This window comes from Protomyctophum bolini (assembly GCF_963924005.1).
Source record: "Protomyctophum bolini genome assembly, chromosome: 9".
Lineage (NCBI taxonomy): Eukaryota > Metazoa > Chordata > Actinopteri > Myctophiformes > Myctophidae > Protomyctophum > Protomyctophum bolini.
Genome location: NC_137870.1, coordinates 37,307,913 through 37,326,358, shown reverse-complemented (window position 1 = coordinate 37,326,358; position 18,446 = coordinate 37,307,913). Strand labels below are relative to the sequence as shown.

General features: G+C 42.6%; 1 protein-coding gene across 1 annotated transcript; it reads left to right on the top strand.

Annotated features, from left to right (window-relative positions):
* The first annotated feature begins 1,125 nt into the window (after nucleotides 1-1,125).
* On the top strand, nucleotides 1,126-12,988 carry arcn1b (archain 1b). Its single transcript, XM_080771494.1, has 10 exons — nucleotides 1,126-1,290; nucleotides 2,430-2,693; nucleotides 5,896-6,075; nucleotides 6,200-6,402; nucleotides 6,872-7,033; nucleotides 7,372-7,537; nucleotides 7,761-7,908; nucleotides 8,388-8,496; nucleotides 9,679-9,883; nucleotides 11,262-12,988. The coding sequence occupies exons 1-10, from the start codon at nucleotides 1,288-1,290 to the stop codon at nucleotides 11,349-11,351; spliced, it is 1,530 nt and encodes a 509-aa protein (XP_080627620.1). The 5' UTR covers nucleotides 1,126-1,287; the 3' UTR covers nucleotides 11,352-12,988.
* The last annotated feature ends 5,458 nt before the right edge of the window (nucleotides 12,989-18,446 follow it).

Here is an 18,446-nt window from a genome sequence, read left to right as displayed (position 1 = left end):
CAGTCTCTCTCCCCTCCCTCCCTCCTTCTGTCTATCTCTCTCCCTCACTCTCTCAACCTTTCCCTCTGAACCAGGATGTGTCTTCTTCTGACTCTTCATTCTGTCTGGCATTCAGATAAACACCTACAGCACTTATAATTAAATTTCTGTGGTTGGTTCTGATGCTTTTGGTAAATATTATGTAGGTAAAACCATTCATGCTCTCAAGACACGTAGCCTAATAAAGTTTATAGCATCGTGACTACGAGCTGTGCGGTCTCTTTCCTTTCTTAGTCAAAGTTTTATTTCCTGTGGTCAGCACCTGCCCACTACTGGTGCTCCTACCTTTTTGTTGGTTCTGAGGCTGAAATGTAAAATCTGTGTGGGCTATAGTTCCAAATATTGGAACTATCCCATTGAGATAGAATGAGCACTTCCACATTCCATTGTTACAATGGGAGTTAACGCTAGTGTCGCCACTCTCTTACTAGATTACTCTGGTTCCAACAGACCAACACTGTCTGAAAGTCAAGTTTAGTTGATTGTTTTCACAACATTATGCAACAATGCCAACAGTTCAGGGCCCACGTCATTGGTTTCACAGTTTGGACGTCTCTAGGTCATATAGCCCGGCCGGATGGTACCGCTGTGATTAGCTGGTCGGCTGTCAGTCTGACAGGTAACTGGCCAATCATAGCACGGTCTTCACTCGAACGCTTTCTGTTTACAGACACACACAAAACATATATATGGCAATACGCTCATATGATTCAAATTATTCCTATTATATTTCTTACACTATATTGAAGTGTAAATTGAAAATATCAGTTAAACGTCTCACGTCACATTACAATATCCATATGTGTAAATCTATATTTCCTTTGGTACTTTTGTTTCTTCCATTTTTTTTCCTTATAATTTTCATTTTGTCTTTACATGTTTCATGTTTGTTTCTAGCTCTGGTGACTGGTCTATACTGGTCTTGGACGGCAGCTAGTTTGTTTCTTTCCTTCGCGGAGAGTTGCGTTCACTCACTAGTTAGACTAGACTAGAGAGTGTCTGGTCCAATCACAGAGCGACCATCCTCCTGGCCTATGGGGCGTAGAGCGTGTGGGCGGGTCTCGCGCTGCTTCCGGTGGAGACGTGGCTCTGTCCTGCCTGCCATATTGAAGCTAGCGCGAGCTAACGGTCAGAACAGAGCTCGACTGTTTTTATTTACACTTTGATGTTCTTCTCGGTGTGATTTATAATCCACCAAAGTAACAACTACAAGGAAGCGAAGAGCGTCTTCCCACAGAGAGACACAAAATGGTGAGTGGAAGACAAAGGAAGCGAGCCATTTGCCTTCCTTTTGCTCGGGCCTAGCAATGATCATAACATTGGCTAATCTGGTTAGCCAGTTAACAATTAGCCTCTCTCTGTCTCAGTGTTCTCAGCGAAATGAGAGATAAGAAAGGACGAATATAGCGTTGTGTTTCTGACAACATGCGCGTCGGCTATGTGCCACCAAAATGGTGAATTGTCAGTTCGTGTCATGTGAGGACACCAGCAGTAGACATGTTCAAAACGTTTCAAGCTAAATGGGGAATGCAGACATTGGTGACGTGAACTAACTGGGTTCTTGCTAACTGTCAGGTTTAGCCAAACTTCCCTAAACATTCACCTTCAGGCTTCAGCTGTCTGTGATATCAACAAATGTACAATTCATAGATATGCTCACTTGAGTTGAAGTACCGCCACAACTTCAAGTGTCATTTGATAGCTGGTTTATGTTGCAGTTGCATCCCGTGCAATTGAATCAATTTTAACAGTGACAGTATTGTACGATCGAGTACAGTAAGTAAGTACAACAACACTATGTGTGTACTGTACGTGTACTGTGTGTAGAAGATTCATTAATGCAGAGATTTAAACATTATCTATCCTCCGTTTCATAATTCCCAACTTTTTATGCCACAGGACAAAATTTGCGTGGTTGAGCTATTAGGGCTATGCAAGACAATTTCTTTATGCTACAGAAGAGTATCTGCTCACATTTGCTAGTTTGTTATTATGGAAGGTGAACTGAACCATATCTTAAGGGCGATTCTACAAATGTCTTCTAAATCTCAACAGTTTTCTGAAAAAATAAAATAAATAAGTAATGCTATAAATATCAGTGGTTCTAAAACTTTCATGTCAAGAGAGGACCCCTAAAATGATGTGTTTTGCCGTGGACCCCATCCAGAAGCAAATAATTGCTATTCTATAAGATTTGCCCACATTTTAACAATTTTTCATAGCCTGAGCTTATATATCTGCTATTTTTGAATAGCCAAATATAAAACAATGGTTAAAGTGGTTAAAATCTAAAATGACACTGATGATGCTTTCTTGGTTTCATCGGGCTAATGGAAAAATCTCATGCGTGTGTGTGTGTGTGTGTGTATAATTAACACCACAACCTACAGGTGCTGTTGGCAGCGGCGGTGTGCACCAAGGCAGGCAAGGCCATCGTGTCCCGGCAGTTTGTGGAGATGACCCGGACGCGCATCGAGGGTCTCCTCGCTGCTTTCCCGAAGCTCATGAACACCGGCAAGCAGCACACCTTCGTGGAGACCGACAGTGTCCGCTATGTTTACCAGCCACTGGAGAAACTCTACATGGTCCTCCTCACCACTAAGAACAGCAACATCCTGGAGGACTTGGAGACACTCAGGCTATTCTCTCGCGTGGTAAGGAAGGAGTGATGTAAATAGGTTTTGAGTCCCGGGATGCAGGGATGGTCTTTTAGAGGAGTCCCAGGGACATTTTATGAGTCTCACTTCAACGACGTTAGGAGTCATATTTTGCTATTTTTTTTTACAAATTGCAGCATTTATTTTTCATTTTATATGGTATATTCATGTAGAAAACAGAATAAATTATTATTATAACTAAAGCTAGCAAAATAAACTAGAATGAAAAACAGTACAGTAGTGCATCCCGTGGATGCAGAGGTCGTTGTTTTATTGCGTCCCTTAACTATAAACTGCGTTTTGGGATGCAAAATGCACCCTATTTTAATCTCTGAAGGAGTGATGGTAGATAGTGCCACCTATTTTAGCTTTGTGAAGGAAAGGAAAATTTGACGTGTAAATTTAATTATAAGCATATACCTATATACCGATTTCTTTACATTGTGAAAGTAAACGGAATGGAATGTGTAAATAAAGTATTCGGTCATTTATTTTATTTTATCACTGGGGCATTTTGAGATTTAATATTAATATTTATGACATTATTACAAGTGTTTTTAAATTATATTATATTTTCCAATTTCCATCATGTACTGTATGTGACGTCATCACATATTGAGTGCACCCTTACAGGACAGTGTGCGTTGGTGCTTGACAATCTTTATCATATCATTATGAACATGCAAGGTATTAAGGCAAGCATGTCACAAAATGGAACAATATACTGTAACCAGACGCTACCCTGTGCACCCTGCTACAGGTGAAGGCAGCCAATCACAAACGTTTCCTTCATGCTTCCCGAGTGTTTAATAGCTTGTTTCAATTGCTGGTCAATTCAAGCCTTGTTTACCTGTGAGTCACGTAGAAAAGAGAATTTGCACGTGTGCATGAGATGAGCACGACCACATCTGCAATAGTTTCACAGGAGTTGTCAATTATGCTGTTATGTTTTTCATGTCAAGGACACCCAAATTGACACTAACCAGCCTGCGGACCCCCATTAGAAAAGATATGCCAGGGACACCCATAAGAGAAGGTTTTTATTGCTCTAGCAGAGATTCTCAACCCGTTTAATTTCAAGGACCCCCAGTTTGACATGCATTAGTCTACGGACCCCCATTTAATGGCATTTCTATCTCTGGGACCCCCAATTTATATTGCAAAATTAGAGTTAGTTTATTTGTACACTCAGAGTGACAGAACCATAGATAAGGGTCCATTTGGTTCCAAACTATCATTTAGCTGGGGACCCCTGGAACTCCCTCAAGGACCCCTAGGGGTCCCTGGACTCCACTTTGGGAACCACTGATTCAGGGGCGCAATAGCCTAGGGGACGCGGGGGACGCGTCCCCTGCCAGCGTCACATTGGTCCCCCCCAAATGAGTTTGGGCCTGGTACGAGACTATAGGTACAGCTGTTGCTTCTTTCGAAAAATATAACGCAACATAGGAACCCCGCTAGTGTTTTTGGTCTTCGTCTGACAGTTTCTGTAGCAGAAAGACCTCTTTTCTGGAGGGGGGGGGACAGTCGGTTTGGGGGGGTTCCCGACGGCTGCGCGTAGCTTCCACCTCTGACAGAGGGGAAGCGAGTAAGCGACGCCGTCAGAAACCCCCTCACTCAGGAAGGCCCCCTCACTCAGATCTCAGACGGACCAAATTGCGACAATACAGCCTAGCCTATGTAAAGAGGAATATAAACAAGACCTTGGCGCAAAACTTCATATTTACCCTGCTCTAATACAACAAAAGTGTGTTCTTACATCCTCCATTTCACATCAGCACTCGTGAGTAAATTTAATTGCCATTATGAAAGTTTTCAGTGACGTTGGACCCACAGGTTGCATTGTCGTCAATAATTAATCTGTCTTTAAAACGTTCTAATGTTAATATAGCATATTGGCATTGCATTTGTATGTGCATTGAGTCACTGGAACAACCTCTCTGTAGTCCGACCCTAACCATAACCCCACGTTTTGGTGGTTAGACCCCCCCATCCCCCCCTCCCCTAGGGTAGTGGGGGGACGGGGGGGACGGATTTTTCGGCGGCGCCGCTTCGCGGCGCCGCTCTATATCCCCCCCTAGCGTTCGGTCAGTGTTGCGCCTCTGCACTGATTTATATTGACTGTCTCAGCTAGAACCCTGATGTGATAACCTGTCCTTCAACATCACTGTTGTACCTGCCGCAAGCTTGAGACATTTTAAAAATAGAATGGCATGTTGTCAACGGTATGTTCTTTCACACATTTTCAATTGTCAGCCAATTAGAAGGTACAGCTTAGTGCCACAAATATACAGCTTTCAGAAGAGTCCAGTTACAAAAAACATAACGGTATACGGCTTCCAATAGTGTTCTCGCTTTTGCTTGCAAGTGGCAGAGCTCAAAGGATGGCGATGTCGTCCGTCCACCACTTTGGTCCCAAAAACAGCACATTGAAAACTAGGGTCTGGATTGATGTGGATTTGCTTTTCACCTTTATGCTCCCTGGACCATGAAACCTCAGAGGATACTGTAGTGTAGTAGACAGACAAGATATCTAAAAGGGTTAGGCTTAGAATTCATGCTCTCTGAAGGGTGAACCCTAACCATTTGAGTAACCCCATGACCTCTATAGAGCGCCGCAGGCCCGCCCCCTTTCAGAAAAGCGAGTGGCCCAGGAAGTGGAAGCCCCATGCATTCTCCCATCGGCACTTTTAATATAATTTATTTAAAGACGGTTACGCCGCGGACAAAGCCAATTCGGATCGTGACGAATCATGACAATGAACACAATCTTTTGGGCCGATCAAATCATTAGAAAGAAGAAAAGAAAGTCAGGAGACAACACTATTTGTTTTGTTTTTCGTCTTATAAATTATTTGATCGGCCCAAAAGATTGTGTTCATTGTCATGATTCGTCACGATCCGAATTGGCTTTGTCCGCGGCGTAACCGTCTTTAAATAAATTATATTAAAAGTGCCGATGGGAGAATGCATGGGGCTTCCACTTCCTGGGCCACTCGCTTTTCTGAAAGGGGGCGGGCCTGCGGCGCTCTATTAAGGCCATCTTCAGGCCAAAATGTGTTTAGCATGTGCTGATGCTGAATGGTTACATGTTCATACTATTTTGAAGGTACATAATTTGAAAACGTTATTTGAGCAAACTGTGTTTTTATTAATTAACGAGACTAGTAATTTATTATTGATCTGCCCCTGCCTGTAGATTCCAGAGTACTGTCGTGTGCTGGAGGAGAGTGAGATCTCAGAGCACTGCTTCGACCTGATCTTTGCCTTTGATGAGATTGTGGCACTGGGCTACAGGGAGAACGTTAACCTGGCACAGATCCGCACCTTCACAGAGATGGACTCGCATGAAGAGAAGGTGTTCCGTGCCGTCAGAGAGGTGAGCTCATCTGGATTTTTGCCTTTAGATCACATATCATTTTAAATAAAAATGCGGTCGGCCCACTCCACACTTTAAGCAAGTGGTACAGGTGGATTTGTAACATTGTGTTTTTGACCTGCAGACCCAGGAGAGGGAGGCCAAGGCAGAGATGAGGAGAAAGGCCAAGGAGCTCCAGCAGGCCAGGCGAGATGCCGAGCGCTCTGGGAAGAAGACGCCAGGGTTTGGTTTTGGCAGCGGGGGCGTGACCAGCGTGTCCTCAGGATCCATCATCACAGACACCATCGTGGAGCCTGAGAAACCCAAGATGGCTCCCGCTCCAGTCAGGTGAGGACACGGCAGCTGCTGAGGAGCGTTGAATGACATGAAACACCTGCTTACAAGTGTTAATACTTCTTACTATTGGCAGTGTGCTCTTGCCTTTGCACATCTTGCCTTTACTCTATAGTCTACTGAGAAAAAACACCTTCTTAATACAACTACACAAAGGCTTGTTCCCGGCTTGAAAGGCATAACAACGTATAGGTGTTCGAGGTCATTAATTAACAGTTTTTTTTATTTCCCAAATACTTTTTATTCTTTACAAACAATTGTTTTGTACCTAAGGTATTATAAATGTTAAGCACATGTAGAAAGATCACTTTCAGACGTTTATTCAGGCAAAATAACCTATTAACACTTAGACATGGAGCAGACGTTATTTGTGGCTTGTGGAATTTGAAGATAACAAGATGTTATCTGTTATCTGAATCTGAATGTTATTTGAAGATAATGTGCTGTTTTTACTTGTTCTCAGACCCAGTGGGACCAGTAAGGCCCTGAAACTGGGTGCCAGAGGGAAAGAGGTGGACAATTTTGTGGACAAGCTCAAGTCAGAGGGTGAAACCATTATGCCTTCCGCGGGGAAGAGAAGCTCGGACACAACCAAAGTGCTGCCGCCACCAGTCAATGTAGAGAGGTAAAGATTAAGTGCTTGTCTTATCTAATGATTAATCAATTTAGACACACGTTTTGTTAAGCAAATAATGGGTTTAGGGATGTGTCTACTTCGACAAATTGTTAATGCTTGTCTCAGTTGTCTGCTTGTTTACATTTTATTTGGGTTCAGGTAACTTGAACATTTGTCATCATTTTTTAGTTTATTACCTTCACAGTAATTTAACAGTCTAAATTAAAGCGTCACTATGTATCTGTTATCGAGCACATTGCATCAAGAGTTATTTTGCGTTGCACATTTGCAGCGTTATATTTCTGACATGCTTATTGTCACCTTGGTCGATGTGTGTGTCCCGTCAGTGTGCACCTTCGCGTGGAGGAGAAGATCTCTTTGACGTGCGGCCGCGACGGAGGCTTACAGAACATGGAGGTGCTGGGCATGGTCACGCTCCGTGTCACAGAGGATAAGAACGGACGCATCCGTCTCATCCTCAATAACAACGACAACAAGGGATTGCAACTGCAGGTAACTTGATGGATCATCTATGAGCTAGAGTACGGCTATGTGCCCAGTGCGCACATTGCCGTCGTTTTATTCTGAACGGTTTGTTTGTGTGACAGATTTTCTTTTTTAAACCGGTCTGTTAAATGGTCCATGGCAGAAGGGACATTTCCAACAATGAAGTTCCTGTTGTTTAAATGTCACTACCTGGTGTGTGTGTGTGTGTGTGTGTGTGTGTTTTAACCAGACACATCCCAACGTGGACAAAAAGCTGTTTACAGCCGAGTCAGTGATTGGTCTGAAGAACCCTGAGAAGTCCTTCCCCCTCAACAATGATGTAGGTGTACTGAAGTGGAGGCTGCAGACCACAGATGAGGCACTCATACCTCTAACCAGTAAGTCCCATCTTTAAGTGCGGCGCTGTGATCAAAATGTATGTTCTCAAACTCATGATTCATTCAGGTGCTGGAAATAAACTTTAACGTACCGTACTTGAATTAGACAATGTTATATATTTATTATTTACGGTCAGAAATAGGCTCTGTGCATAACGGTAGTCCCAGATTTTCAAAGGACGGCACAGCAGATTCATGTTCCAGGTGGGCATGTGTTCCTAACTTGCATCGTTCCTGAATTGCATGGCATGGAGTATGCCTGGCCTAGTATTCCTATGATGGAAAATAGGCCGTCCTTCTGTCGTACCCTGTCTCGATAAAAGGGGAAATTCATTACAAATTAAATATAATTCATTTTGAACTGAAGCTAATGTTGTGTTGGACTGATTTTTAAAGGACCATAATGTAACACAACAGAGTAAACAGTCAGAGGTGTAAGGGGAGTGTGTTAACAATGTCAACGTGGTTTTGTTTGTCAGTAAATTGCTGGCCTTCAGAGAGTGGCACTGGGTGTGACGTCAACATTGAATATGAGCTGCAGGAAGAGAGCCTTGAACTCAACGATGTGGTCATCAGCATCCCAGTACCGTGAGTACCGCTCTCTCTCTCCTGTGTGTTTACTTGCAGTCACCACCACAAATAAAAATGTAACTACGTAACTACCTTCCTTTCAACTGAATTGTTGCAAATTAATGATGAACTGCTTCCCTGAAAATTGTTACACTGGTGGAGCAATAGAAATGTTGTAGGTTACGGTGACTAGGGGTGTGCTGTATCGGTCCGATATTGGCCAAAGAATGTTGTAATCATTAAGTCCATTGATAAGGATAGGCTGAAACATCAATTCAAATTAATTTTAGCCATGCTTTAAGTTTGAGGAGGAGGAAAGCTAAATGGCGCCACTCTGTGGCACTCTATGGGCTTGTAAATCTGCTATTTTTCAGTAGCTAAAGCATAACATAATGCTAACATCAAAAGGGGTTCCTGAACTTCCTGCCCAAAATGGGTTAAGAGGAAAGAGTATCACATTGGCGTTGACTCAAGGTTGGACTGGTATGGAAATTAAAACGTAGTATGTCTAGAGAAAAGTCACTTTCACAATTTACACATATTGTTTTATATTTATTGCATTAAGATGTGTTTATTTGTTCATAACTACGGTGATGACCTGTATAATTTCACTGAACAGGTACTGTATTTGGTATATTAGAAAGAGGTCTGTCACCTTGGATCAAGTTGGTGTTAGAAGAGCTAGAGCATGATTGAGTGCTGATGATTGAGTCACTTTAAGAAATCAGAATGAGTGAGACTGCTAGTTAATGTAGCGTTGTTCTTTATGAAAAGACTATAATATTTGATGAAGACGGAATGCACTTGCCTTTCGGGCAACCTGAACGCAAACATCACTTGCCCAAAGTTTTATTTACTTGCCACAGGCAGTCGGGCAACCTTCAGTGTCAACCCCTGCTTAGCTTCTTTTTTATTCATATTGTGTGCGCACACCAAGGTGCTGACCACGGGAGATGTGAAACTGTTTATAAGAGGTGTTCGCACAGCTCGTAGGTAACCACGATGCAATAACGTCTTCATTTGAACGTTACGACAAAGTCTTCTAGGGAAATTATTATAGATATTTTACCCATCTTACTGCTGAATACAGCTTTCACATGTATGAAAGCATTATGTATTTACTTTACATTTTCAGTGTGCAATGTTTTGGCAACAAATTGGATTCCCGAGTAATGAATACAAAGTTTCATCTGCATCCAGGTCTGGTGTGGGCGCGCCGGTGATTGGTGACCTGGACGGTGACTACAAGCACGACAGCAGGCGGAACATTCTGGAGTGGTGCCTTCCTGTCATCGATGCCAACAACAAGAGCGGCAGCATGGAGTTCAGCATCGCCGGCCAGCCCAACGACTTCTTCCCCATCAACGTGTCCTTTGTGTCCAAGCGCAACTACTGCGACATCCAGGTGAGTTTACAAAGTGTTCCTGTTGGGGGAAACGACGGCCATTGCTGCTTTTAGCTTATGCATTGTAAGTAACGGACTGTCTTGGTTATCGTTGACCCATGTAACGGCCGTGTAGCTCTGTGAAGGTACACAAACCTAGTGGTGTGCATATTTGAGCCGTGTAATGTCAAACTGAGACTTTGTTTATTTTACATAATCGGTGAAGTTGCTTAAGAGGAGCTGTCAAATGCAACCAGTGTTGTCCTTTCACGATAGTCCTGTTCAGAAATTATGCACTACAAAATGTGGATCAATAATTGACCATCTCGACATTGACTACCGAATTGCACCATGTCAGCTATTGAGTTAGAAATGTAATTTATGAACTGTCATGGCCTTGTGTTGTGATTTAATGATATATTCTAATTGTAGTGATGCAAATAGCCTACATCCTGCATCCTTAGACTCACTAAATTGAGAGAGGACGCAATCATGTCACCCATCGGTGTCTGTACTGGGTCCTGGGACTCATTACACTGAATGGCTGAAAACCCATTTACATCACTGTAATTGTACAGAGTCATTCTAGATAGAGTGACAAACAGTACATACTCTATACCAGTGTTAATTCTGTTGACTAAAACTAAGGTTTTTGATATTTAGTCGACTAGACTAAGACTAAACGATTACAGATGGCACTAAAATTAAATGGTGTGTTCAAAAGACTAAGACTAAATTGGAATTTGCTGTCAAAATTAACACTAAGAGTAAAAGACTACGGATAGTCGGCTAAGACTAGACTAATGTTCACACGAGACATATGTAAATATGCAAAGATCACAACGTCGCTTGAGTCATCAAGCGTGTGTCCGTAGTGATGTGTGTCGGAGGCGTGGCGGCTGGTGGGGGAGTAAAAACAACAATCCAGCATGGAGCCTGCGATCCCTTTTGGACCTAGGCATTATTTATATGCAATGGAAACGCACTAGTAGAGTTTTTGTCAGGGTGAAAAGCGCAGAGGGGGAATTAGAAAGCAATTTGCATCTGGAAGTTGAACCCAGCTCAGCTTCAATTTGTAGCTTTTGCAGCAGCTACAAACGTCGGATGCATCTTTGCATCTTCATGTCGCTGGTTTCCATTGACAATGAATTGTAGACTGTATCTTTGCATCTGCCCGTGACAATGCAGCATAATACTAACCAATTTCAGATGACAAAATAGGACTAAAACTAAATGCTAAAACCGAATTTGCTGTCAAAATGTACACTGCTCTAAACCCAGACAGACTCATTACAGTAGCCTGGGCAGTAGTTTGCTGTTCCTTACCTGAAAGGGCCTCTAGATGTCACCGTTGTTGCACCGTAACACGTTTAACATCCGGCATAATGTCTGTCCCCAGGTTGCCAAGGTGAACCACGTAGAGGGAGACGGTCCTGTCAAATACTCTATGGAAACCTCGTTCGTTGTCGACAAATACGAAATTCTGTAAAGGAAAAAGAGGTAGAGAAGGAAAAAAAAACATCAACAAAATCCAAACCTACACCACACGAGACAGATTGAGGCCCATCCCTGCCTGCCCCGCCCTGTATACGAAGAGACTGTACACATCAGCTGCTCTCCTCTGTTGCGGAAGCAGAGCACCGGCCATGTATTTATATGTTTGTATGACGAGAAGATCATATATATATATACTGTATATATATATATATATATGGGTTAATTGAAAAGGAAAATAATTAAAAACGAGAAGCGCAAATGAACGTGATGCTGTTGTATCCACGGAGGAGACCCATAAACGGGACCTGGGTTTCGAGTGGGATGATGACTGTAAGGAGTGGGGGTCAGAGGTCAGGGCTGGTTTTGGAAGGACAGGGTGGGGTCATCCTGCAGGCTTGGCTTGTCTACCATTACGAAGCAGCATTTGTAGATAAACCAACTGTCTCCACAGAGTCCCCCCTAATTGTTTTAGTATCCTAGGAATGGCCCCGTCATCCGCAGCTTAATGTCTTTTTTTTTTATTGCGACATTGCAATATGGGCCCTCGATAAAGCTGATAAGTTTTACCCTCACCTACATTTTTTCTAACTGCGGTTGTCTTTGACTGACTTGAAACTTGACACTTGTTCCATTGGTGTTGACGGGAAGTACTTATTTGTCAATACCGTTTCCATTGTTTTTTTCCTGTTTGTTCTTCAGAACGGTTGTCATTTTCTTGAGTGGAGCTTAGTATCCATATCTGAGATCTACTATCAAAATATGGCTTTGTGTTCAGAATATCATAATTTGTGGTTTACTTCAGCATTTGTATTGCTGCTATTAAATGGGTAAGGTTATTGAAATTTGACCATTAAGAAGTGTGATTATTTTTGAGCAGCTGTCGGTATAACATGACTATCCTTCCTGTAAATGTACTATTTTTCAAATGTTTGGGGTATCGCATGGCATTGTTAAAACAACCTGGCCGAAAAGGCTACAGGTATATTTTTATTTTTTATTTTTTTATTGCAGTTCTGACAATAGTTTCACTGCAACTCGGAAACAATGCTCCGCCCCCCCTCCCCCCTCAAATCTGTCTTAACCAAAAGGAATGTTAGATTTGATTGATACGCCTATAAATGTGTCGGTATGATGGTGGTATTCCTCAGATAGGGCATTAGTCAGGCCTGAGACGCCCTTTCGCCCCACCACTGATAACAGCAGTTCCAATCTCTTCGTATCTCGAAGGTAGGGAAACGGTTGAGACACACGGTCCATTGAAGTGGAGCCAGCTCGCTCACTCAAGTAAACAAACGCATTCTGCTGACCCCACAGCAGTCACTCGGCGGCCTAGCACTACTTCAGTCTACCACTCTGACGTGTCCCTACTCCTTCAGTCATCCAAAACTCTTATCGACGTTAAAAGGACATGTTTGTTTTCATACTTTATTTTCTGTTTTGTTTTGGTTATATTCTTCTGTTTGTATTCCCCCCGAATTTCAATTTGGTTGTATGGAAGTAGGGTTGAAAATGACTAGATTGAGCATTTTTAACAAAAATCAATGGGGAATCTTAACATTCCAGTGTATAATTAGAAAATGATTAAAAAAAAAACAATCTTTAATGGAATAAAATGTATTATTAAAAGAATGGGTTGTGTTATATGTAACTTCATTTAAAGCAATTATACTTAGAGTTTGTAGCTCAAATTAAAAGGATCTTATTGATGAATATGGGGGGGGGGCAGTATGCAGATGCTGGCAAAAATTTGGTTATCTAATTGTATATATATTTTTTGTTTTGACTTGTTTTTTGAGTCCTACATTTTTCCCATCCTGAATTAACTGGCATTAACATAATCTCCAGTGTCGTTTGTATGTTGTCTCCCCTCCTTGCTCATAGGCCTCGGTCACACTGTTGAAGACGGCTGTCTTGTCCATGTTTAATGGCTGCCCCAATGCATTTCCAATGGAAGTCACATGGTTTCACCAAACATTTTTGTTTGATGCGGGGGAGGGGGGGCACAACACAGCCATCAAACAAATGTTTTGCCATGTGACTTCCTTCGGAAATGCTTTGGTGGCGGCCATTAAACATGGAGAAGACACAATGTTGTATGCATGTTGTAACGGCGTGAGTGAGGCCATAGAGTCAGTTGTTTGAGTTTCACGGTGACGCATAGTCGGGGCCCCTGAAGACAAAGCAGTTCACAGGCTGTGATGGTGAGGGGCCAGGAAGCCAGACTAAACATGGATGAACAGCTCTGTGCTTGTTGTTTTACATGCATGACTCATCAGCAACTCTTCTGATATGTTGACTCTCTGCAACACTGGATGTCATGCGGTGTTGTCAACCAGCGGGTCGTGGTCCAAATGTGGTCCTTGGGCACATTATGAAATAGTGCCGTAGTCAGTGTATTTCATTGAGAGCGGTCATAGTGCAGTGTACCATTAAAAAGGAATATGTTGATGTATGATGTATAACAGGATGCTTGTAGTTGTGCGCAATACAAAGATAGAGCTAATGGCTTCAAATCCAGCTCATGACCTGCATCACATGTGGTCTCACTCTGAGCCTCTCCTCTGTTATATGAAGAATAAATACTCTTATTACTTCGGTTAGGTTTTCCCAAAGTTAAAACAAGGGCTCGAAAGTGTTGCATATGCACGCATATGCACTTAAGATGACCTAGATAATCAAACGCCACATGAAACGCAGGCAACATGATAGAACTTCAAAAATATCAAAGAACGTATTGAGGAAATGACTCATGAACTTCTTGTTTTAAAGTTAATTTGTATTTCCTACAGCACAGTGGAGAGAGACAGGAAGGAGATGACACTGCGTCTCCAGCTGCATCTCCCTGGGGATACCGCATTCCTACTGGTTGAGCCTCCATGGGACCCTGATAAACATTTAAGTTTTGTGAATGAGAGGTGGTGTCAGACTAGACTAGAGTAAGGTGGCATTGACATTCCTACTGGATCTTAACCAGTAGGGGGAGGGGGGGGGGGGTGACCTTGATGAGACAGAATTATCTGCAGGTTTAGAAACTCGTGGTTCTGTTTTAGAGACACCTAACTGGACAAGCGTGGGATTATTTCCAAACTTTTCCAAAGGGGGTGCGTGCGTGCGTGCCTGTGTTCGTGCGTGCGAGCTAAAGAGAAGTGAACAGAGAAGTCCTGTCTGTAAATCACACGTGGCTGAATCCACTCAAATCCTTTATGAGCCAACAGATGGGGTCAGGGCTGGGAGACATGGAGGTGGGGGGGTCAAGGGACAACAGGGTTTAGGTTTACCACCACCCCTATTTGGAGTTCGGGAGCAGGGAGGAGGAGGGGGTGTGGGTGTTAATAGTAGCCCGGAGGTCATAAAAAAAGAGGGTGTGTCTGGTTCACGAATGAATGAGCAGTGATAAGCTTTGAAAAGGCTTCCACAGCAGAGAGAGACAGAGAGGAGCAAAGACAATAGACTCAACAAGACACTGTTATCACTGCTGTTTTACACACAGGCTCCCAGCACAACGCTGACAGCAGAGCAGACTAGTACCAAGTCTGGAATATCTCTCGTTTTTTTAAAAGATAAATTTCTATGTTTCTTTTTGTTTGGAATATTGCGTGATTGTTTTACCTGCTGTATGGTTGGACCAAAATATGTTTTCCTAGACGGGGTGGAATCAGTGAAATCTGCTACATGTGAAGATTCAGAAGTTGGGAACCTTTCTTCATACCAAGGACGATACGATGATGCTCAAGAAAGTGCGATTTAAGGTAAGCGGATACACTGTGTGTGGATCTTATAACTCATGCTTGTGTGGTTGTGAAAGTTCTGTGTGATGTGATTGTGATTGTGGAAAAATAACGATTAGTCAGCATCACAATACTGTAGTAATCTGAACTCCAGACATGGTTCCAGTTGAACTGGCCACCTGCTGTGTGCTTAAATGTCATCTATTCTAACAAAATCATCCTGTCAGAATTTGATAAAATACATTCAATACAGAGTAATATTTTATTCCAACCCTCTATTATTATATGACTTTTACACATTGCACCCTATGTTGAACTATCTTCCTCTTGAGTGAATGTCAAACCACAGACTCGCATTATTCACCTTATACAGCATGCGCACATGTCTTGTGAACTTTCTGAAGAGACTTCCAACTGAAGAGTTGGTGAAGGTCGACACACTGTGCCGCTATATAACCCAAGTATAGACAGCACAACAATGTTGTCATATTCCTCTTTAAGCCTCTTGATTGACTCTCAAGCTACTCCTCCATAATCCATTCTCCGTTTTCCAGTTCCTTCAAGTAATCTTCCGCTCATTTGGGATGTTGGCATAGGCAGACCTTCCTCCAGCTTATTCATTGCCGGGGCCTGCCTGCTGAGCCGTAGTTCAAAGAGCGAGAGCTGTAGGAGCTCAGCCCGCATGGCGACACTGTAGTGATAATTACAGCCCGTGGCCAAGCTCCGTTTGGCCTGGATCCTAACAGAGTAAACACACATCTGCTAGTATTCACCTCGGCATCCACGTACGGTAGCAGTGTTTTATCAATTTGGATTGGCAGAACATGGAAACATGAAGTAAGTCCACCTTTGTTGGGAACACGCAATCTCAGATCATCATGTTGATCTCAGAGCTGCTCTACCCCAGTATTAACCATTTTTGTTGTGCTGTTGGTACTGATTATATGAAACCCACAGGTCAAAAACGCCTGATAACTACCCAGGTTGGTGTAATGTTTTCATCTGTAACTGCTGGATTAGGCTTGAATCCCTTCTTTTCTTTTTGTATAACATTTCCATTTTAGCTAACCCTCTTGTCCAGAGGGACTCACAGAGTGAATGATCTTCTACTTGAGTTACTTTGACAGAACCGTACCGATGGACACAACATGGACCTTTCTGTTATGACAAGGTCAACATGTCAGTCAGCTGTCAGAGCCACATTGATATGATGTTGTCTATCTGCATTAGTGTGTGTGTGTGTGTGTGTGTGTGTGTGTGTGTGTGTGTGTGTGTGTGTGTGTGTGTGTGCGCGCGTGCGCGAGCGTGTGAGAGAGAGAGAGAGAGAGAGGAGAGAGATAGGGATAGAGAGAGGAGTTACCAGAAGGTAAGAAAGAAACAACAGAAACATGGAAACTAGTTAGGTAACGTTATCTTAAGTTGTGGCAAATCTGCGAAATAAATGCTTACCACTAGCTTTCATAAAGGTGTCTACTATCACAGAAAAAAATGTTCTAACCCAACTCCCTTGGGAAACTTTGTGACAGCTGCTGAAAGTTGGGGTACCATTATCAACCAATATAAGGCAAAGAATTCCAAATTTCATTATACTTTAAGTAGCATGTGACATGTCAAACTAGGGAGTTTTCAAGATTCTGAATCCATTGCAAGCATTTGTTTTGCACAAAAAACACTCCTTTGCCTAAAAATGCCCATAGCCGTCATCACAAATGTGATGAGGTCAGCACATTTGGGCACATTTGGGCAAGTGGCTATGGCCGAATTTAGCCCAAGGAGTATTTTCGTGCAAAACTCATGCTTGGAATGCATTCAGCATCATGAAAACCCCCTAGTTTGACATGTCACATGCTACTTAAAGTATAATGAAATTGGAATTGGAATTCTTTGCCTTATATTGGTTGATGATGGTACCACAACTTTCAGCAGCTGTCACAAAGTTTCCCAAGGGAGTTGGGTTGGAACACATTTTCCTGTGACAGTAGACACCTTTATGAACACATCTGTGAAGAAAGCTAGTGGTAAGCATTTTTTTTGCAGATTTGCCACAACTTAAGTTAACTTTACCTAACTAAACAGAAAGAGGAAATTGGATGAATTCTGTGTCTGTGTGTGGAATTTCCTTTCAGTGAGTCTTCAAACTTCCCTGCTTTTCTAAACTAAACTCACAATAATGTGTTAGATTTAGAGAGAGGGATGAATGAAGCTGCTGTGTTTGACCACCTCGCTCTTCAGTATCAGTGTTAAGTTGGGGGAAAACGTTGACGGTAACAGATAAGATGATGAAGCACTTATTCATTATGTCTTACTCTCTCTGTGTAGCTTTGGAAAATGGTGGCTGTGCTGTGCTTCTTTATCACAAACTAAGAAATAAACAAAAACAATGCCTTGGCTCCAACAAAAAGAACATGAAATGGACTGAAAACCATTACAGATTACAAAACGGAATGTAGCGGAAGTGTCTGCATCTCTCGAAGATTAAACGAATGCCTTCTGTGCATGCTTAGACCCCAGCCACAGACAAGCAAATGGACCCTCTAGATATAAATAAGGCATAAATACACAAGAAAAACCCTTGCCAGAGTGTATCCCTGATCAAGTCTTCAAGCTGTGTGTGGATCTGCTGACTGATGCCTTCCCAAACATTTACAAACGCTCTGCTAACAGCCTGTGTCTTTTAAAAAAAGACCACCATTATTCTTCTCCCTCAGACAAACAAAAAAAGTATGATCGACTATCACCCTGTAGCACTCACAGTCGGTCATCGTTAAGTGATGTCACGTGAGTGCGGCACTCATCGCTGCCACACACACTAGACCCACTACAGTCTGCCTACAGAAAAAAACACAGGTCAAGAGATGGCACAGTCACGATCCCCCTCCACATTGCCCTCTCGCACTTGGAACTGAAGGACACATTATATGAGAATGTGTTGAGCCTCAAGTTAGTTAGTGGAGTATTTGAATTGTCAGCAGCACCTTCCTTCCCTGTTTCTGTAGCCAACTGTATTCAATTATTACCCTGGCCTGCATTAACCATAGCCACTTTAACACTAATACTACAGCCATATATTTGTTTGTGTGCGTGTGTGTGTGTGTGTGTGTGTGTGCTGTGTGCGCGTCCTGTGTGCTCTGTGTGTGCGCGTGTGCTCTGTGTACACAGAGCAGAATCTGCTACCAGTTTGTGCTATTTTTATTTGTAATTGCTACTAGTATTCCTAATTGTATAGTGGTTTTCTTATTTGATTTTCTATACTCTGGTGAGGGAGTTCAATTAACTTCATTGCCTGCATGTGGCAATAAAACACCTTGAACAATCCCAAACCAGTATGTCTGTTGATGCTGTTCACAGCAGAACCACTG